The sequence below is a fragment of the Gymnogyps californianus genome, chromosome 4 (assembly GCF_018139145.2).
Source record: "Gymnogyps californianus isolate 813 chromosome 4, ASM1813914v2, whole genome shotgun sequence".
NCBI classification, from domain to species: domain Eukaryota; kingdom Metazoa; phylum Chordata; class Aves; order Accipitriformes; family Cathartidae; genus Gymnogyps; species Gymnogyps californianus.
In genome coordinates, this window is record NC_059474.1 from 10006633 (window position 1) to 10029324 (window position 22692).

The 22692-nt window shown below is 37.1% G+C and overlaps 1 protein-coding gene across 1 annotated transcript in view; it reads left to right on the top strand.

Moving 5' to 3' along the window:
* The window catches only part of CFAP99 (cilia and flagella associated protein 99), a 62584-nt gene that overhangs the window by 17395 nt on the left and 22497 nt on the right, over positions 1-22692 (top strand). Inside the window, exons 4-10 of the mRNA XM_050896658.1 lie at positions 731-825; positions 7125-7237; positions 9432-9606; positions 14312-14392; positions 16570-16635; positions 17603-17662; positions 21639-21727. Coding sequence (XP_050752615.1) covers positions 731-825; positions 7125-7237; positions 9432-9606; positions 14312-14392; positions 16570-16635; positions 17603-17662; positions 21639-21727 — 679 coding nt within the window. The remainder of the gene's footprint in view (positions 1-730; positions 826-7124; positions 7238-9431; positions 9607-14311; positions 14393-16569; positions 16636-17602; positions 17663-21638; positions 21728-22692) is intronic.

The window sequence follows — 22692 nt, forward strand, 5'->3', positions numbered from 1 at the left end:
CTTTTTCTCATCACTGGTCACGCATTCTCACCCCTATGTCATATCTTCTTTTGACTTAGAACTTGTGTTTAGCAGCCACCCAGTGAACTGATCAAGAAAGTGCTTCAGGTTAAAATTCACACTCCATTTTAACTTGGCTGTGTGGGTGACACAAGAGAAGAAATACCAGGAAGTAAAAGGAGGGGATGAGAACAAGCAATTAGGCGTTGACAGAGCAGCTTATTTTAGTGGTGATGTTGGCATAATGAAATGACTGTGAAATCATGGCAAGATCTTACCTTCGGCCTTACAGGATTCCAAATGCTGCTATGGTAGATCTCCCAGTGTTGCAAACAGATATTTGCAGGCATCAAAAGGACCTCTATGAATGACCTCAGATAACTACAATTGTTTTACATTTTTTGTGTAAGTGGCTAGATCCTCAGCTGCTCGAACTCCATAAAATTGTGTAGATTTGCACTAGCTTGGATCTGACTTACGAACGAGATAACTAATTTATATGAACTATAGCATAGAGTCATGATGCTAATAATGAACATAGGGTTAACATTATATTATAATTTCATATTACAATTTCTCATTGTCAAGCATTATATTGCCCAGTTAGATAAACAATATTGAAGACTATTTAAAATTAAAGTAACAGTCTAAATCCCAGGGCATGCTGAGTATAGGGTATAGGTTTATTAGAATTTCCTGCTGCATTTTAAATGTATGTATCTTTTGATAGTTATTTGTTATCTGGCTACTTTTCAACTAGAAGAGCTCGGTCTTCAGCGCTTCAGCAGAATTGTGAAATCTCTGGACACTGCAAAAATGCAAAAGGTAACGAAAGTACAAAACATATTTTAAAAAATAATGATCTCTTCATTGTGTTTGACTAATCAGATGACTTTTCTCAACTTTCAGGATAATTTAAATTGAGAAATTAGTGTTATTTTCTGTTTAAATTCAGAAATTAAATTAGTATTTTGTTATCACAAAAACCTTCAATTTCTATACTTATGCAGTGACTATCTCATATTCAATCAAAGATCAATTTAAAATATATTTTATATAATCTGAGAAGGTAGTATAATCACATGATTTGCAGTTCATGTGATTTACAGTTGTCCCTCTAACTTGCATACTCACTCTTGGCTCTGCTCACATTCTTTCTTTGACTTTAGTCAGGAGAAGAAGTTTTTTCCATACGCAATGAGTCTATTGAAACTTGCAGTTCCTGCTGATTAGTGTTCTTTTTTCCCTGAACAACCCACTACCACTTTGATTATCAAGCCTATTGTCCTTCCATCACTTTTTCTCCTTCCCAAAAAACAAGTGCTCATTTGGAGATATGCATGTATCAATTACTCCGTTACAACATACGTGCAATTGACCAAACCATTGCTGCCAAATAGAAAGCATGACAAAAAAGTTCTGCCTGTCTTTTCCTCTCTGGAGTCACAAATTTGGGTTTTGCTCTACTACTTGTTTGCTAATTTTCATGAAATTTGTAGAAACATAAATATGTTTTGTTTCTCTTTCAAAATGGTTGAAAGCGCTGATTATCTTAAAAACTATGTTGTAAAGAGGGGCAGAGGGATAAAGTGAGCTGCAATGCTTTCTCATAAGCCCTGTTTTCTTAGGAAAATGGGCTAAAAATTACATTACTGGTGACACAGCATATGTAAACTTTGATCATCCAGATGTTTCACAGCATAGCCCAAACATGGCATTTGAATAACAAATACAGAATTCAAGAGATAGGCAAATTTTAGTAATTAATACTCAAAAGGCTAAGGTTTATCCTTATGCTGATTACTTTGAATGTTCATGTGGATGCTGGTGTCTCTTTAATGAGTGCAGTTGCTTTGTAACATGTAGGGAGAGAGTAGGTTAGGTTGTCTGCATAACGTTTTTAGAAACACTCTATTCACTTTGTTTTGATGGGCTTACTATGGAATGCTTTTTATTAATTCCATTCAGAGACAAAAATGATATATTTCATTAACTGTTAGAAAGAACAGAGAAGTGGCTGGAAGAATTATCATAATCTGGTAGACAGACAAATCACTCTGTCTAAAATGCTCTCCCAGCCCCTTCTTTGGTAAACATCTTAGACACAAGGCACTGGATTGGATGCATCTTGAGCTCATTCAGCTAGCAACACAATTTTCCCACTTCATGCCAGTTATCTCTTGTTGATACCATTCACCTAGCTTTGTATGGCTTAAGCGTCAGTGCCCTGATGTTCTATTTCAGATAATCAGATAATTTCTCCTTCCTTGTCTGGAATAACTCTTTTCTGATAGGGAAGTGCTGCATTATGCAATGGTCTGCACCTGCTACTTTTTTTCCTGTAGATGTAACTTTTTTTGCTTAAGTATGTTATCAGAGCCTCATTACCATGGTACCTAGGTTTTCTTCTCTTGCATTAGAAGAGGTTCTTTGTCTCCAAAGTGATGCTAGATTATATTAGTGCACCTGCAGCAGAGGATTTAGAAGCAGCATTTGGTCCCCCCAGCAACAGAGACAAAACCAGCAGAAGGTAGATCTGCAGCCTTAGCAACAGAAGTTATCAGAAATTTGGGATTCTCCTTCAGGATGCTGACCTGTAGGTTTTGCCTGATGGCTGTTGTGTCTGAGTTCAGTTGAGATGCAGAAAAATTATTCACATATATTTACTTAGAATAGATTTACTTTAATTAAAAAATAAATTTTTCTGCACATCACAGGCTGAATGGAATTTTCTTAATCATGCAGATAAACCTTACTCAAATGAGTAGTCTTCAGTTGAATGAGATCAACTTGTGTGAGTAGACCTTTCTCTTAAAGGACTGCATGATGGAATCCATTCAAATCAAAGTCACAGTGTTTCCCTGTGATTGATGCATGTTCAAATACTTTCATATAGGCAGAATATCCAGGCAGAATAATAATGCTGCCTCACTAACACGTGTTCATCTGCTTGAACAGAAAATCATAAGCTCTCATTCTGTAATGTTAAGAATATATGCAAAAATTCTTTATGGTTGTATAATTACAGAACCATAGGAACAGCTTTATAATTTCATAATTGCCTTGTAAAAAATGCAAAATAACCAGTGTTTTCTTTCTAGCATTCAAGAACCTGGTTTGTTCTCTTTCGTGTTCTGATTGCTTCTAACAGCAGTAAAGTCTTTTATAAAGAACTTCTGAGATCTGCAAAGGAAAATCACTACCTAAGAACTGGGTATTGTAATTGCTGTTATGATGAGGTAGGAATAGTAGGACAAGATCAGTAAGAAGTAGGACAACAGCCTCATGGTGGACATGGGGGTAAAAACAGTCCCAGTTGGTTCATACAATGGCAGAAGGACCTGAGACTATGCTAGGACGCTTTTCTCTACACCTTTACCTCAGGATCCTCAAAATAGAGTTGCCCATTACAATTTCTTCATAGGAAAGCCTTCTTAAGAGCTTCTTGCCTTCCTCTTCATTTCTCTGTTGCAGTTGAAAGGTACAATCCTACAGGTGGTTGAGCTGACATAGCTGAAGAACTAAACTACAGTAAGAGGGAAAGAATCAGCAGATGAAGAGAGGAGTGGACAGGAACCTCCTTGATTGCATTTGCTACTACAGCAAATAGCTGTGGGTGTGTACAGCCAAAATAATAGCATTCTCAGGTAGTGGCTGATCTGGATGGAGAAACAGAACCTGCTGTTTCTTGCAGTTACTTCCTTAACTCAGGAGTCAAAAGTTTGTGTTGTGAATATAAGGATTTCAGCTCTGCAAATGACTACATGGATGTAAAGATAATACCAGATGAGGAAACTTACCATTTTTTATTTGTTTTTTTAGAAATCTATACAATCCTACTATGTAAAAATACGTTAAGAATATTAGCAGGGCACGTTCAAATTCTCAAAAGCAAGGTATTAATTCAGCCTACCTGTAAAAATGCATTACAAAACAGTTTTTAATTATACACATTTGTCTTACTACAGCCAGAGTACATTAAAATAGTAAAAATGGGTACAATTCATTTCTGGTGTAATTCCACCACTTCTAGAAGGGAAATGAATCTTGGTTATCATGCTCTGTGAGTAGTAAAGCTCGGAACATTCAAGACAGAGGAATAATGCTGTTACCAAAGTGACTGTCCAGTGACTTCTCTAAGGAGACAGATGCTGGTAACATCCAAACAGAAATCTGTGAGAACTTCAAGCCGCATTTTGCTGCTATAAAAGCAATGATTGCTGATATTGGGGTTGCCACCTGTGTCACATGTGGCCAAAGACGCAAAAGACATATAAGGGATTTTTCCTAGCAATTCAGTTCACAGAACACAAAAGTTTCTATTGTTAAGAAATGAAATGTGCTATAGCTTCATGGGTCTTATTCTGCTGACATTCACCATCTGTGATATGCATTATCAAAACCAAGATTGTGGACTTTGGCTCAGGCAGACTTTGGTCAGAAATGATGTCTGGTAGTCCTGCACTGCCATTTGCAATCCCTGCGTTGCCTGGATGACCGTTCCAGGGCTGCATTCAAAGCCTTCTCTAGTATGATGCATATTGGGCCATATCCTTATTGTAGCATTTCCCTGGGGACTGTGACTAAACCAGTACTAAAATATACATCACAGTATTGATATCTGATTACAGTTAACCATTCTCTGTACCTCATAGGAGTACATCATAGCATTTATCAATCACATAATTACCCATTTGTCTTAATACAGTGTGAAATGTTAATAACCAGTACATAACTGGTGTTGCAGTAGGAGGCCTCAAGGGGTAATAGCCAGCTGTTAAATACAGCGGCTAGAAATCACTAACTGCGTGCCTTTATTATAGTTTCATCTGCCTTGAAGAGGTATTTGAGTTGCAAGTACTTTGTAAAAGATAGTTACAGCAAATATTTAGAAGACCTAGATGGAGATCAGTCAGGGAGAGCAGAAACAACAGTTCCGAGGCTTAGTTTCACGTGGCAATGTAGTAGACAACTGACTGAAGCCTCTGAGGATGGACTAGGCTATAGAAGAGGAGTACTGAGGACACAGAGAAGGAGGAGTTCAGCTTAATGAAAGCTAGTGAAAGAAAACTGGAGGATTTACAAATCACCACCTGCAGTATTTCTACATCAATTTCTTCTGTGAGCTCTCTGAATACCTAGAAATTTGAAACTAGCTTCACCCCTCAGGATCTGCCTCATTTTAAGTATATCAGCTCATGTTCAATCCACCCCTGTATACACACTTGCTTACATGGGTTTAAAACCACATTTTTTATAAACTTTGTGTATAGTCAGGGCCTTCCGTAAGGTAAGAAGAGTACTTTGGCAGGGGACGTGTTCACTGGGTCTATAATCATATGTACAGCTGGGATACCTGGATGTAAAATTTTGTTACAATAACTGGTAGAAGTAGTGTATATACAGTGCATCAGTTCTGTTGGAGAGTATGAACTCTGTCTAGACTTCTAGCATTTTATTTATACATTGCATAAGTACCAGTTACTCTGTTAGGTGAAAAATGTAATCCAACATGCATGCACTACAGAGAAAGATCCTCCATAAGGAGAATGAGTGAGTTTCCAGACCAATGGGATGAAATGCATCCCTTACCATATACTTAGCAAACTCCACTGAATCTGGAAGCCCCAAAAAACCAAATTCTTCACAATTCAACACTTAGTTTATAGTCATGCTTTTAGGGATGAAATATCTTCTTTTGGATGGTGTGTTGATGTGCCAGCATCTGCAATTTTGGGGAAGAGCAGTAGTATCTAGACAAAAATGGGAATCCAAGGGGGTAATATTCATTTAGTCCGTCAGTTGTTGATCAGTTTTTTGACTCTACCAAAAGCACAATAGATGAAAATAAGACTAAATTTACACGTTAATTCCTTGGAAATGGTCACATAAAGACTATAGATTTCAAGTAGCAGGCTTTCTACACCTGTGAACATCTGCAGCAAACACCTTGAGTCAAATCTGAATTGTTTATAGCTGAATTATTCACAAAGCTCTGAGCCACCTTGGGCCTGGCACCACATGTGAATTAAGAAGCTCCTTGTAGTCCTCCAGAACTAAAAATTCAATACAAAGACCTGTATGGCTCTGTGGAAACCAACCCAAGACAGGGCTGATGCCAAGTCTGAACTAATAAGCTCTGCAGTCTCCATTTGAAGCTTCTCAAGTGACTGCACACTGCTTTCCAGTATGTCTTATAATGTCAATATTATTTAGTGTGCTTTTTTCTATTACTGGGATTATTTCAGCATGATACTTGCTTGTACTTTCATTTCCAAGAATTTTAATGAAAAAGTTCAGGTTCAAGTTTGGAATTTATATTGCTGTAAATGATACGCGCTGAATCTGAGTGCCATTTTTCAAGAGTCTGTTTCAAAAGGCCATTTGAACAGTTCAAGTTTTAAAGAAAGGCTCTTGACCTTCTGGTGAACTCCAGTGCGAAACCAAAGTTCAAATGTTACTTGTTGTTTCTCTAGCATGTAGAGCCCTACCATGTGTAAGTGTGCTAAAATTCAGTCTTCTAGTTTAATGGGAATATGCCAATTAATTATATTTCAATAAAAGAAGAAACCATATTGTATAGCAGTTACTATAGTTCTCAGCAGTTCTCCCTGCCTCTTCTCTGAGCTGAAAGGAACTTAAGTAATTCAGGTGCAGTGCCAGGCCTGACATGTTTCTGGGCACCATGGGTCATCTAGCTATAGATAATCAGGAGCTGATTGTCAGTATATTAGACTGAGAAACTCTATTGTATAATTATACTAAAATCAGTGTATTGCAGTAGCACTTACTTAATTTTGAATAAAAACTTTTGTTTCACAACGTTTGAAGCAAATTAAAGATGCATCAACACATCCCAGTGTTGCAGCCTATAGATTTTTTTTTAGGTCACTAAAAATATTTTAGTAGCTATTAGTGTTTCACAAAATAGGGCTGAAAGACATGGGGCTGTCCTAACGGAACTAAGAAGAACCTACAAATACCAAGCACCTATGATTATGATTACAGGGTAAAATACAAGCAAGTTCTTCAGCAGTATTTGTAGTAAAAGCAACTATCTTTTTGTAGTCTTATATACACCATACCTTCAGTATTCATATTTAAAAGAAACCACCTATTATTAGTTTCTTAGATTCTTCTTCAATGCCTTGTATTTGAACACATGGATAAAAGATGAATGGAGTCAGTTCTACGATTCACTGTATGTAAAAGAGAACTGGATTGATCCACTGCTAAGGTAAGCTGTACTTAAAGTAGCCTGTGGCCACCTCAAAGTTTAAAAGCTGGGGAAAGCTTCCCCTGAAAGTTCAATTTGCTGTTAAAGTGTTTCTCCTATTGAAGTCACTCAGAACCTTTCTTGTCTTCATGAGACTATAGTAATCCCTTTTACTTACCCAGAGGCGAGGTTCTCTCATAGAAAAGTCCTTTCACAGCTGTTGTACATTTGCTTCTCAGTGCCCCCGAATAAATCAAACATCATACTCTGAAAAAAAAAAATAGAAGGTTCAAATTATCTTACAGAGTTAGACTCATGCCTCATAAGTCACTTCAACATCTGTATGACATTAAGCATTTGAAAAAAGATGTTTGGCTTCCCTGAGTTTGGCTTTATGCGCAGACTTGTTTATGCCGATGGTCGTAAAATCCCTTCTGAGCAAATCAGATAACCATGTAAACAAGTCTTTTAAAATTATTAATTATTTACACAATTGCAGCATCATTTAACCGTTGAAATGCTCTGAGGTGCCAGGTGTGTCCACACATTGGTTAGGTGGTGATACAGTAGCATGAGTACCCTTGCCAAACAAACATTTTCATGTGGAGAAACTAGCTCTGCAGCCTATTGTGTCACTTTTTCACTCTCATTTTTACCCAGGACAGATGAATTAGAGCTAGCATTGGTACACCAATGTGGCTGCAATCACACATCCTCCTCACTGCAGTATAGATTAACCCAGATGATGGCAAACACTGTTAGACAAAAATATGCTACAAACAATGTCAGCTGAAAAAGATTTTGCATCTAGTTCTAACTGTCATATCAAAGTCAGTAGAATTAATTCTTTCATACTATGTAGATTATGCCAAATTAGCAAATGTAGAGTATAGATTTGTCTTGCAATACTCCAAATTCCACCGAGTTCTACAGGAACTGCAGGGATATATTTGAAGTCAGAATTTGACTCAATATATCCCATTGTAGTGATTCTAATTATAACATACGCTTACAATAGTATAAAGATACAGACAGAGATGTATAGATAGAGATATACGCACATATCCACACAGTTTTTATACGTACATATGCATGCAGGCAGATAGTTAATCTATTGCTTCTTTCATTAACACTAAGCTTATTGGAGCTGTCCTTCACAGTCAATTACATTCAACGTTACAAACACGTGTTTTGCCTAGAAGTAGTAAATGTAAGTTGTACAAGCATGTTAAAGACCATATGTGGTTACTGGATTTGAAACTTCCTTCAGGGGGCTGAGGATGCATTGATCAGTTTAATCAGTTCAGTAGCTTAAATTCTTTTAAACATGTCTTTGTATTCCTCTTTCTAATGTCCATGAGGTTAATATAAAGAGTCCTATTTATTTTAATGGAGCTGCATTACTTGCAGAAGTTACTTGCAAGCCTCATCCCATAATGACAGTACTAGCTAAGGTAACAGTCAGATAAACAAGTTACTGTAAATTTGCTTTGTCAGATGCTGTTTAAGTTCTGGGAAAGCTCTGTTGCATGTGTAATACTTAAGGATAGAACACATATAGAGGAGGAATAACTGACATGAAGCTGTCATCATAATTAGCCCTGTGATAGCCTGTTTGTGTCTTACCTTGAATTCTGCACCTTCCTGTCATTCCTTGGAAGAAGTCTGAACCTTCATACAAGCCAAAATCCAAACACAGAGAAATCAAAATCATCTTGACTGCCCCAGAGGGTTCACTGAGGGTTCATTTGCTAATTCACCAAACTCCTTAAATCTTTCTTTTTTTTTATTAGACCTGCCTGTGCTTTGAGATTGATTTATGTGTGCTCTGTCAGTTGGTAAAAGTGGCGATACTCAGACCACTGTTTGTTCATAGTCTCTTCATCTAAGTATGTTAAGTGTGTACTTAGCTTATGACAGCTGCTTTTCTGATTCATAGTCTGGTCCTGCTGCAAAACGAACTGGCGAGATAGTTGCTTATTCAGTAAAAACTGGCTATTTCACCACTGGTAGTCTGAATGGACTAGCATCTATCAAGAGGTGAAGTAACACAGTCCAACTAAATCATGAGTACAGATTCATAGGTCAATTTTATTAAAATTGAATGGCTGAAAGCATTACAGAATTTGCGCCAATGCCAACCTCATATACTGCATGTAAGTTTGTATGAAAGAAGAAAATGAAATAAAATTGAAAAATCTGTTTTTATTTGAAGATGGGAGCCAAAAGTACAGCAACTGATTGAACAGCTCACAGATAAATTAAGTAATCGTACTACCACTGTCAAGACTTCGATGGTCACTCAGCCAAAGGAATTTAATTTGACTGTACCCAAACCACGTGCCATTCCTATACCTCTGCCAATACCAGTACTGGAAAAAAGGCCACCTGTGAGTTTTTTTATGCTTTGAGAGATACTAAGTTTTATGTATGCTTGTGCACAAAATCATGGTAGAGGAATTAATAGTCTCTTTAAAAATAATTATAGAAAATCTACAACCTTTGACAGATCAACAGGGATTTTTGTAATATTCTGTGTTATTGAAGGTCAGCTTTCTAAAAAAACCCAAACTAATTATTTTCATTTCAGTGAATGTTGTGTAAGCGAATTGTAAGCCAAAAAAAGGAAAGGGAAAAGGTTGGTTCCTGTAGTTGTTTTCTGACTTTTGGAGGTAGAACTATACAATGGGTACAAATTGATGACAGCATTGATACAAGTGTTTCTGGTAGTCCTTGGATTTGTAAGATGTTTGCTTTGGATAATGCACTGAAGCTGGTAAGAAAAGAACATTCAAATGAAAATTTTTTATAAACTTAGATTTTTTGTAGATGAACTCTCATTAAAATAAATAGCAAAGCAATTTCACTGGAGATGAGATGGACTCTAGGTTTGCAGCTCCTCCTTGAGGGTGGAATTTCATTCCTTTCTGTTTGTATTAATGTTGAATCTCTAAAATTAAGGTTTTTCAGTTTAAATTTATTGCTCATGTATAAATGAGACTAGATTTATCTTTGAAATGCTAAGCTTTTATTTACTCATTGTCTAAGGTGGTGATTCAGTTACACTGGTACAAATCAGAGACACACGATTGGTTTTGAGTTAGCTCACTGGAGTAAGGCAAACAGGATTTGGGATCAAGCTGCTATGACTAACTTAATAAAGACTCCAAAATCATCTATATTTAAATGCAGTGGGAAGTGAGCTTGGAAGTCATAGTTTTGGGCATTATCTGCCACCTTGTATTAGCACTTCAGGTTTTAAATAATACATGTGTTGAATGCTCTTAGAAACCATTTACATTTTAGGATGGCAGAGCAATTTAATAGTAGTGTGTTATACAGTTAATGGGATTTTACATTGAAACAGCTTAATACCAGACTCTGAAAAACTGCATTTAATAACTACTTAATCAGTGTAGGAATGAGTCATATTGCTGTCATTTTAGTACCTTTATGCTGTGCAGCCCCTCTTAGAATAAATTTGCTTTAATGCGGATGCACTTACTGAAGTTCATTTGTGTTGTTAGGATTATACTAAATTTGGTTTACATTCTGGCCAAGTCTGCAAATTTAAAAGCTTGTGTGAATCTAAAACCATTAGCGTAGTGGTGACATATGTTGTGCTCATTTCTGTACCTATCTCAGCAAATTAAGCTTCTCTTTAATTTGCCATATTGTTGCCAGTATCACCATTTTAGATCCTGAAATGAACAGAGACTGAAAAGACAGCCCAGATGGCAAGAAAGAGTTATTAAAGTGAGAGCAGGCCATAGTTTTGGCTACTGTATGGTGGAGAGTTGTATGTAATTGAGAGGAATGCATGGAAATAAAGCTCTTCCAGATTACATCCCATAATCTGCTGCAGAAATTTTCTCACAAACTTGTTCGTTTTATGAGATATCCATTTTTTCTCATGGTTCTCATGCATCTGTCAAAGGAGTTGTCATGTGGTATATTAGCAGGCACTATTGTAGTCACAATAACTACAGGCGTAGTTACTGCTCGACTTTGAAACAGCTGTATGAATTCATATGGAGGCGTCTGGATTTTGAGCAATGACTACTGATAAGTTATTGCATCCCTATGGTGAAATTAGTTCATTCTGATTAGTAGGATTATTATTTTAGGTATTTGTTTCTGCTAGGTTGCATTATATTCCATGGTAGAGATAAAATGCAAAGTAAGATGAGATGTATCACATACATTGAGTTCAGGAGCTGGGATAGTACTGCTGTCCTGTACACTGAACACATGCTTCCTTCACAGGAGAGGACTGGAGATGTGGGTTATTGCAGAAGGCAGGGTAGTTGTCTTAGTGATCTATATTGAGATGGGACTCTCCACTGACCTTGGAAGGTTTCATTGTAGTAACATAGGCCTAGAAGGTTAGGATAATCATTCATCATCATAAACATTAATCAGAAATGGCGAACAGTAAGTGAAAAGGAAAAACACTTTAATTTTGAAATTTAATAATGAAACATTTAACTGTAAATATTTGGTCTAAAGATTATAAATTCTTCACTGTCCTTTGCACACAAGCACATGCATGCACACACAAGCATGCACATATGCATACACACATTCATAAATACAATTCTACAAAGAAAAATGAGTGCTTTAGCTTGAAGTTTGTAAAGGAAACAAATGGAGACAGGTGCTTAAACCTGATAACATGCAAAATGATTTGGACACATTTAACTTCCTTGGATATCTTGGCCTTGAGTTACAAGTAAAATCCATTCTTTCAATATCACCACTGTACTAGAATAAGATTATGCAATTATTTTATTTCTAGATTTTCTGTAAACCAATAATGTAGTTAAAAAAAATAAAAAGGCTGCACTGAGATGTTATTGTAACACCATTCAGCCAAATTTAGTGTATTTTTTAGATATTTTCCTTATTATTTCAGCTATGCTTCATGAGTGGAGTTGCTGATTGTTTAAAATAATTAAATGGGTGAATTAATTTGGCCAATACAGAGGATTTTGTTTGCAAATATATAGACCAAACAATATATTTATCTTTATGATCTTGTTATGTGTAAAAATAGAAGCTCTTAATACAATAGCATTGCATTAGCTTGCCCTTGTCCATCTTATGACAGTAACTTTAAAAAAATAGAAGAGTGATGACTACCAAAGTTTAAAGTGATTATTCACTTTGTTCTTCCTTAAACTTCTTGTGGTACCTACTCCCTAAATAAGCCTCTGGTAAAAGGATTTCCAGAAAGCATAGGTGAGCCTGACCACTGGCTGGAGAGGAAAAGAAAGGTTGGTGTCTCTTACTCCCAGCCTCCTTTTTTCACATTAGGATTAAGTAGGTACAGTTTGGCCTTTTTGATCTCTCTATTGCTGGAATTTACAATTTATTTATAATGACTTATTTATCCTCTTCTAGCAACTGGGTAAGTGTTGTGTTGTCTATCTGTCTGTCTGATTGGTACTCATGACCATGGTATCTGAGGGCTAAATTACAAGGCTAAGATCATATTTGAAACCGAGCTGATTGATCGAAAAGTGTCCTCCTTAAATTACTTGGAATAAGCATAGCAGTTTCTGAGGAGAGATTTTCAGCTTACACTGGCAGATGAATACAGTTTTGCAGGTAAAGCACATGACTAGGAAGAAGAGTGAAATAAACTGATACTCACTGCCTGTGCAACCCTTTGCAAATCCTCTGGGCTTTAATTTCTCCATCCATGAAAGCATAATAAAAATTCTTAGATACTGCTGGGAAATAATTTCAGTTCTACTTCACTTAAAAAGCTGACAAAAATACTTGAGCAGTCTTACCAGTGCATTTAATTGCTAGCTGCTTCTGTTTGTGCATTTGTTTTGCCTGTAGATAATGATGTCAAATAGCAAAGGCAGTGGAAAGTACATCAGATTCGTGAGTTTTTCAAAGCATAGCTCTTTATATAGTCCAATAAAGCTAGATGGGATCCCCATGTTCCCTAAAGTGACCTCCAGTACAATACAGATTATAGATTTTTCCCATTAATTCTTGAATTAATTCTGTAACTTCTAATTGAGCTAGAACATTTTTGGGAAGATAAATATTTAAGCAGATGTCCAGTAAACTGGCAGACTATCTCACCCACATAGGAAGGAGACATCCAGTCTTTTTTCAGAGTTTGCTTCTGGGCAAAATTTATTGCTCAAGCAAATATTGAAATCCCCCAGAAGTTTCAGCCTAACTCAAAACCATACAGTCCCTAGTCTTCTGTTGATCCATATGACAGCCAGACGATAAGTCTTTCCTGGTCATTTTATCTGTAGCACTTTCTGACATGTGAATGCTTTCCCAAATCTTTGACTAATGCTAGGAGGGCCCTCTCAGTCCTCTACCTCCAAACATTTAATCTACACCTCCAACAGTATTCCCTTACAAGGACATTAGGACAGCCATAGTAAACCAGAGCAAAGGCCCATTTTGCCCAGTGTATTTTCTCCAGCAGTGGCCAAATGCAGATGTCTAGGAAGACTACAGGGACAGGACAAGCATAGCTGCTGCTTTCTCCAACTGCCTTCTCAGTCTCTCACCATTTCAGCTCAAAGACTTCCTCAGTTACAATGAAGTTCCTGGGTATTTAATAAACTTTAAAGGATTTCTCTTCCCTAAACTTCTTTGGAGTCTCTGTAACTTGTTCTGCTACCACACACTGTGCCAGAGAGCTCCACAGCTTAAGTTTATTCGGCTGCCCTATCTGGCTGTCAGTGCTGTGAAGCTGAAGTTTATGAGATGCCAAACAGAACTTTTCCCATTCTGGCAACTTTTTTTTCCCCTTGATAGGGCCTATAGGATTTATTATTTCTTTAGCCTTTCTTGTACTAGTTTCAGATTTTTCTTTCTTTCTGGTCTTTTGACCAGGGGTTATATTACATTGGACAGGACTGAAAAACCTGGGTAGTCCCAGTTAATTGGAATCTGTCTATGTCTTCTACACTGGCACTAATGGAAAAGAATCAATATTTAAAAAATAACTGCAGCTGTTCTACGGTAAAAGTGAACGTGTTTTTTTCCTGCAAGAATGTGTTGCTTGGAATGTTTTATACCCAATATTGTAGAGATTATTGCCTTTTAATATAGGTTCCTCCAAGCACCTACAAACCTCCAAAGGAAAAAAAGCAACTAGAGGAAATCAAAACAAAAAATCGCCGAAAAGCAGAAGTAAGTGTATTATGTTCTTGTTCTAGTCTTTCCTTTCTTCTCAACTGTTTCTTCTGTAATGTTCAATTTTCACAAGTCTTAGAACTTTATCTGAAACATATTTGCTTTTGCACCTAATAGCTCCTGGCTCTTTCTCTAGCGTCATGAAGTTTGTATCTTCTATTCTGTTCCACCACCCTTTTTCCATCTTCCTTATTTTATGATTAATTGTCTGAGACAAGGTCCACCTTCTATTCGCTGTACAAGTACTACGTGAGAAATTATGCAAGTAGCCATGTAAGGTAGCAGAAACCTGATTACTTTCTTCTCTTCACAAGCTTGAAATAGTTTGATGGCTCTTTTACTCCCACAGGACACGTGGATATTTACGGTATTCACTTAATAATTAAGGCTTCAAAATACAAAATATGTTCAATATTTTTGTTTGTTTTCTATAGTAACTGATAAATAACCACATGTCATCACCCACTGTTTTAAAATATCAGCAGATTCTCACTTCTTTTTTGTGCAGACTCCATACTCTTTCCTTCAGCAGGCTGAGAGAGTGGGAAGTCATCATGATTTGTAAAGAAGCAGAGTACATGGTCTGTGTGTTAAGAGAGCAGGAGAAGGGAGGGCCTGGAAAAACAAAGAAACAGATCTAGTTATTTGATCCAAACTTTGATATGAATCCTGTTCAATGAGTTAGCTCCTATCATAGTTAAAGCAGATTGCTGTTGTCTTCTCCTTGGAAGGGAATTAATTAAATGTCAGTTTCCACTTTCTTTCTTCCTCCCCACACTGCAATCACCACATCCAATCGAATAACAGTATAAGCCTGATGAAAGGCATGCTATTTGACTCCTTTTTATCTGCACTCTCCCACCCCCATTCTGAAAATGCCTTACTCTAGCTTTCACTAGCCAGTACAAGTCTATTTATCACTGTTCTGGGCTCTCCTCATATCCTTGTGAAACAGGCATTGGATTCTGTTCCTAAACTACAGTAAATGCTTTAATGTGTGAGATTCTAGGGGGATAAACCTTGCATTCCTTTTGCTGGCCCATCACATTCCTATGCTTGGTATTTCATTATAAAACAATACAACATTATTTTTTATCCTTTTATTATTTCCATATTCTGGAGAAAGCACACGCCTATTTGTTTGTGTGCTTATTTGTACATACAAACTTCCTAGAAAAACTGGGGAGGAAAAGCAAGATATCACAGTGCCTATATTGTCAAAAATCTATGACAACTATAAAATCACTTAACAACCAGCCGCATTCTTCAGTGGAGAAAATGCATGAATACAAGGAACAAAGGAAAACCACCACAGAAATTACAGCTGCAATAACAGCAGTTTTTGTCGCCCCTGGAATGTTATAAAAGGCATCCAAAGCATTCACAAAGGTCAGTTCCCTAGACTGTTTGCTAAACAAACTGAAATGTTGGGTCCTAAAAGAAATATGCATTAAAAATGCCATCTGTTTCATAGCATTTTTGCAGAAGCTGTAGCTGTCAGTATAGGTACCATGTCTGAGCATCTGTAAGAAGGAGTGAGAACACTGGAAGCCAAACTCTAGACAGTTATGGAAGCGCTGATGTTATGGACAGCTGCTGCCCAGAAAGCCATTAGAAAATCTAGGCTGTCTTTCCCAGCTTTGATTAGAGATTTGGTTTTCAACCAAAAGAAATATCAAAAAACTAGAAATGTGGATGCCTGTACTGCCCCCTTTAAAATGACAGGTGGAATTACTGTTAGGGGTGTGCCTATTGGAGCAACCCTTGATGCTCAGATCCCCTGATTGTAATCTTCTAATTTAACTCAAAAACAAAGCCATTGTTTGCTAGCTATGTGGAAACAGTTACTACCTATGGTACTGATGTGCCATGGATAATTATGAGGCTTTTAAGTTGAATTCTGGATAAGCAACATGTTTCATATGGGCAGACCCATCAAAGGCCTGATGCCCTATGCAAAGGATACAACCAGGCAGAACTATGTAGAAAATGAAGACTTGCCTACTTCAAGTCTTTAATCAGGAATGAAAATTCATATAAATACTAAGTCAAGCTTTCATTCATTGGAAACAAATTAATGTACCGGTCAGGGCTGCAAGGCTTTTCAAGACAGATAATTCTTATTAGAGAATTTAAATGTACCATACTTTTTAAGCTAATTGCTTTAATTTTAGGATCTGCTCCTGAAAGCAAATGCTAACCAGTTCAGGTGTGCAACCATGAAGTCTGAAAGGGGAGAGGTATGCTACAAAAGACTTTATTACCTAAAAATCGCCAAGTATGAAGATGAAAAATGACTGGAGTATTTAAAGATATCTCAAAGTATTTGAAAATTTTTGTTTATTTGGGGTTAGGAATTATGTCCTATCATTTATAGCTGTACTGTCATTTCACATCCATATACTAACATTTGCCTCTTTGGATGCATAATGAACAACCCCCTTTTCTTATACTTGTGGTGCTGCTTTATTATTCTCATAATTTTGAGACATGCAGCCTTCCTATGATATTACTCCAACAAGTGTCCAAACTGGCAATATTTCTCTAAACCCACATATTATTTTTCTATTAACTTTTATGCCACAGAGCAGCCAAACTGAGGGAATAACGGTCCCATTCATACAGAATTCTTGCTTTGGTTGATTCCCAGGTCACAACTATGTCACCAAACTATGTGTGTAATATATTCATTTCAGCATCACATCTACATATTCTGTTCACTGTGTTCATCCGCATAGTACCAGACACTTTCACATCAGTATCTATAGCTAACACCACAAAATTAAATTAATAACCATCAGTAGAATTTTACCACTATTTAATAATTTCATGAAGTGTGCTTTGACACCCTATTTTGTCTTCCTAATATCTTTTTCAGTTAAGAGTTGAATACATTCATATATATAGGTAATATTTCATAGTAAAAAAAAAACCATCCCTGTTACTTTTTTAGCATTATTTTAGTCAATAAATTTTAGTCAATATTTGGACCTACCTTTGTATGGTCATTTGATATGAAATATTGCCACTAAGTTGGGTGTACATAGCAAGTTTTTGTGGCTATAACAATTCCAAAATACATCCCCTATGATCGTATTTGTTACTCTAGATGAATATTCAGGAGTGATTTTTGGTAAATATCTAATATTATTTGCTGAGTACTTGAAAATCTGTCTCTGAAATGAAATAATGTATTATTAACTGCAGAACACACATGACAGTATGAAGAGTAAACCAGCATTCCAGGCTCAAAAGATCCAAAGCAAGGTGAGTAACCTTAAGGTACTGTTGTCAAATGTACTTGAAAACTTAGGAGTGAAAAACACACATGCAAATTCTGTGGCAGTGCAAACTCGACTGGAATCCATATTTTTACACTAAGTTCTGTGGCCAGGAGCATGGGATGGATTGGGTCTATGGCTCATAAATTTTGGCCTATGCACCATTAACAATCCACAAAGAAATGGTCAGGGAGCAACAAGAGTGTGGCCACTCCAGGAGGGAAGAGAAACAAGGAGCCAAAGGTAATGAAAGCACAGGCAGTGCCCTCACCAACCAGGCCACAGTATCTGAACGCGACAAGGTTGGTGGTAGTGACGGGTTCTGCTGACAGCAAGTCATACTTAGGCAAAGCAAGGCAACAAGTCAGGTCTGGGGTCCACCCAGGATGTCCACTCAGGAGACAAGGCTACAACAGCAACCCAGGTCTATGACAGCAGGAGACAGAACTGGAGAGACAACTCGGTGCAGAATTACTTCCAGCATAATGGGAAAGGACTGAAGCCTGCATCTGAGCTTAAGTGGGGCTCCTGGACCAGTGAGCAGAGGGTGAATGGAGGTCCTAGGTGAGGCTGGTCAGGGCAATTAAGACCTGTTGGTTCCCTGAGGGCCCTGACAGGTAAGTTGTGTGCAGTTCCACAATGTAACCATATTGCCTTAACAGTGTTGTCAATTACAAAGGGAGAAGTTTTTATATAAAACGGTAAGGATTGAGAACAGTCCACAGGAAAAAAAAGAATTGTAAACCCCTGGTTTAAGAACTCAGTATAGGGACAGAAGAATCTTGTGTTTGTAAATCACTGTTTCAAAATGAGATCCTAAAGAATGCTGAACAATCATTCCAGCTAATGACTGACTGATACACAATATACAATCAATCTGGATGTTTGTCGTGTTTCCTTTAGACACATACAGAGGTCATAAAATCCACTATACTGATTGCTTCTCTGCTAGGATTTCCAAGGGTCAGAGAACTGTAAACATGGAAAATGGGCTGTTCAGCCTTAACGGTATAACACATGAAAACTCACATTGCTATTTCTGCAATAACTGTACTACAGATAATCTTCAGCCTTACATTGTTCAATCTGTCACCTTTCATTTGTTTCAAGTTCATCTGCAGAATAATTTAATGTGGAAGCTGTGCTTGTGTTGTGACCTCAAATATCTTGTAAGCAGGTCTACCTACTCTTTAAAACTATGTATTTAGGTACAGCTGATATATACTTTGGAAAGAGTGATTCCCTGCTTGGGGAACTGCGCATCTGGCAACTATTTCTAAAGCATATCTGGCATTTATCACATACTGGAGTTACCTTTAGTAACAGTATCATCTACTCAGTCTGCTTGCTTACAATCCAGCATTTAAATTACAGGAAAGTAGTAAGATCCCAGTTCCTTCTGCACTCGACAGAGGGGGAAAAAAACAAAACAGGAAACATTTACATAGTTAACTCAAACACACATGACCTGTAATTATGTGGGCTTAGTTCAAGACTATGTATATTCCACTTCCTTTTCTGATAATGTAAAATACTGAAACCTTAGTGCGGACTAATGAGAGTCAAACCATCTGCCTAAATTGCATAAAGAAAAATATGGATCTGGCATCTTATGGCATTCATCAGGGCCACTTCTAACACCTGCTAGTATCTCCTCTAGCAGCACAATTGGTTTTATCTTGTCTAAACACATTTGCCCTAAAGGTTGGATAGGTGATATTCAAGATGCTGCTATAACTTTCAAGCTGAGATAGGCATATTGTTATTGACTTTTAAAATACTTTCTATTCCTGTTGCCTTCCTGCCTGTGCAACTCTGTGAGTAGACAAATCCTAAGAGGAAGGTTTAGCCAAGATGTATAAATAAGATCATAATCTGTCCTCAAATTAATGAAATTATATAATGTTTTAACCAACTAGTATTTTCCTTTCCTCTTTTTAGAATACCCACAGTATATTAAATACATTTTTTTTTTCATTTCAGTCACATTTATTATGTGCAGCAGCAATTATTTCTCATTGCTGTTACAAAATATCTATTCATCCTTTTCACTGGAAGAATGAGACAGTACAAATGCATCATCACTGTCTCAATCTGCCTGTTGCTCGTATCAGGTCTTGCTCTTTACATATTTATTGGTTTTGGTGAGCTATTGTGTGTTCATTAGGTGGCAATAATAAATACAATTTTTTTCCACAAGAATTACACTGTTCCGCAATTTTCCCAATCGTTTCCATTTTCTCACCTTGAAAAAAGGGAAGATATCTCACGACAGGAAGAGAACGAGTAAAAGTCAAAACTTCCTTGATACCACATAACATAGAAGAATCTATTCAGTTATTTTACTTATACCTGTCTGCATATATCTTGGGAGTCCTAGTTATTTTGACTATATGGGCTGTCATATTTCTGTTTCATTGTCATACAGTTATACTTCTGTTTAATAAACTGGGAAACTGAAGTTAAAGGTATTTCCATAATCATTCTCAGTTCAGTTCTCTATCCAAATTATAGTTAGTAAATACAGAACATGAAATCTGTATACACAGGTAATTGCCAAAACTATGAAAATTTCTGCATGTGTCAGAGAAAATGTCTACTCTAAGTAGACATTTTATACACAGTATAGTGTATAAAATACAGGCTGTGGAGGGAATGTTCATAAAATGCAGACGACTTTGAGAAGAGTTGAGAAGTAGACCAAAAGGAAGAAAGGACATCATTAGGCATTAAGAAGAGTAAGTATAGTGAGTCAAACAAAAGAAATAAAATACATTGTTTTGGGTTCTTTTCCTAAATTCTTCAAGTTATCATCATTTTGTCAAGAAACAGGTAATTAATTTTTGTCCATTAAAATGTGCCATCTGTGTGGAAAACACAGTAATTCTACTTAGTGAATTTCTAGGTGATAGCATGTGTTTGTTATCCTCAACCTACCTAATTAATATCAATTAAAAAACATCCTTTTTCCAGTTAGCTTATGTATTTCAGGAGACTGCAGTACATATTCGTGCATACAATATTTGCAGTATATAGCTTAAGTGATTCTGTGCATCTGTTTCTCAGCCAGTCATTAAGCTGTTAATTTGGAATTTAAATACGTTTGGATTCTGAACACAGAACTTGTCTGGATTTAGGTCAAATGTGTCATGACTAAGCTTTGTTTTCTGCGAGAATGATCCCATTTCTTATCCCACCAGCACTGCTTTGCCTCACTTCAGATCAGGTCTCTTGTATGTGTCTGCAAAGGTGATACATTTTTTCTGAATAGCCTACTTGTGCAGGGAACATTTTTAACTGGCAGAGAGGTTGTTCCCTTCCTCCCTCAGTATTTAGAGGTTGTCTGGGAGTTAGTCCTAAGGCAATACTTTGAAGAACTGCAAAGCAGCCACAGGATCTAGTCCAAGTTACACCATGAGGCCTGAAAGTCACCGAGAACTGTACTTCACTTCTAGTATCTAGAAAATGGATATGGCAATTGGTGATGCCAGTTGTCTTAGAAATATTTTGAAGTTATAATAGTGATTATTTGTAAAACACTTCTGAGACCTTCCTATGAAAGGTACTGCTTATGTTTTACTTTAATGGTTTTGGCTAACTCACCATCTTCCAGAGAAGCAGTTTATTTTCTTTGTCCAAAGCAGATGGAATCCCTGCACACTATGCATATGAGCACTGAAAAAAATGAAAGGAAGTGAACACATTCTATGGGATTTGACGTGGTCCAAGAGTGATTACAAATTTATAATCCACTTGGGGGACTTTGCTGATTTCTTAAGCAGCTTGAGTGGTTTATGAACAGCATGCAATTTCATTGTGAATGTCAGATTAATGCTAGATGAATGCTTTAAGCAAAATTTATGCTGTCTTAGGTCGATTTAGTTAACCCATTGAAATGTTTTTATACTCTGTTTTATGGTTTACATTACTCACTATAGTATATACATTCCCTTTCCTGACAGATTGACAATATACCTATTAAATTAAATGCTGCAGCTATTTTAAGAGAGGGTGCCCTCTATCAGCGGAAAATGGAACAAGAGCTCAAGAGGTATAGTCATGCTTCCTTCTCAGATTACTTTTCACATCCCTGGATATAGAATAATTAACCATATTAAAAATAATTAAGTAAATTCTAGGTAAACTAAAATAATGGATCTGTTGTAATGCATTAGGAAGCTGTTCTATAAACACGGTTGACAAATAAAGAGAAAAGTGGACTGAAATGAAAGTCTACATTAAAGTCATTGTTTTACTGCAGATGCTATACAGTGTGACTGTGTTCTGATTTAGCACTCTGGCTAGTGTCCACTTGCAAAGTCCAATAAGGATCACTTGTTATATTTATTCCGATTCTCCAGAATAAATAATGACTCCAATACACATCTATTACCGTATCCATTATAAAAGATGCATATATATTAAGCCAAATCATTTCATGTATCTCCATTTTCTTCAATGGTTTGTGGTCAACTACATGCCAAATTTGATACTTGAACTTGTTTATATGGATATAAAAATACCTGTCCATTTCTATCACAGTAAGATATGGAGGACTGAGAGTGTGCTGCTCCACAAGCAAGATAAGCCAGGAGCTGAGGGTGACAGCAAGGCATGTGGGGACAATGTCCTCACTGACAGCAGCTCAGTTCCATAGTACCCTGGCAAGGCAGCGGAGCAGATCCAGTGACAGACAGCAGGGTCACCCAACGGTCCAGCGATTGCTAGATGAGTCCACAGTGACGAGCCAGGGCCGAGGTCAAGCCAGGAAGCCAAGTCAACAAGGCAGGGTCAACAAGGTACTAGGCTGGGTGCAGGCATACCTACAGCGTAGCTTAGGCAAGGACAAAGGCTGTTAACATCCGCTTAAATGTGGCTCCCAGGAAGAAACTCTACCCACACAACAGGACTTTTCATAGCTCTTCCTCACACAGTTCTTTTCACTCCAGTCTGATCCAATGTTATACGGTTGCACTGCAACAGAGCTGTCTTTGAACACAAGCAACTACATCCTAG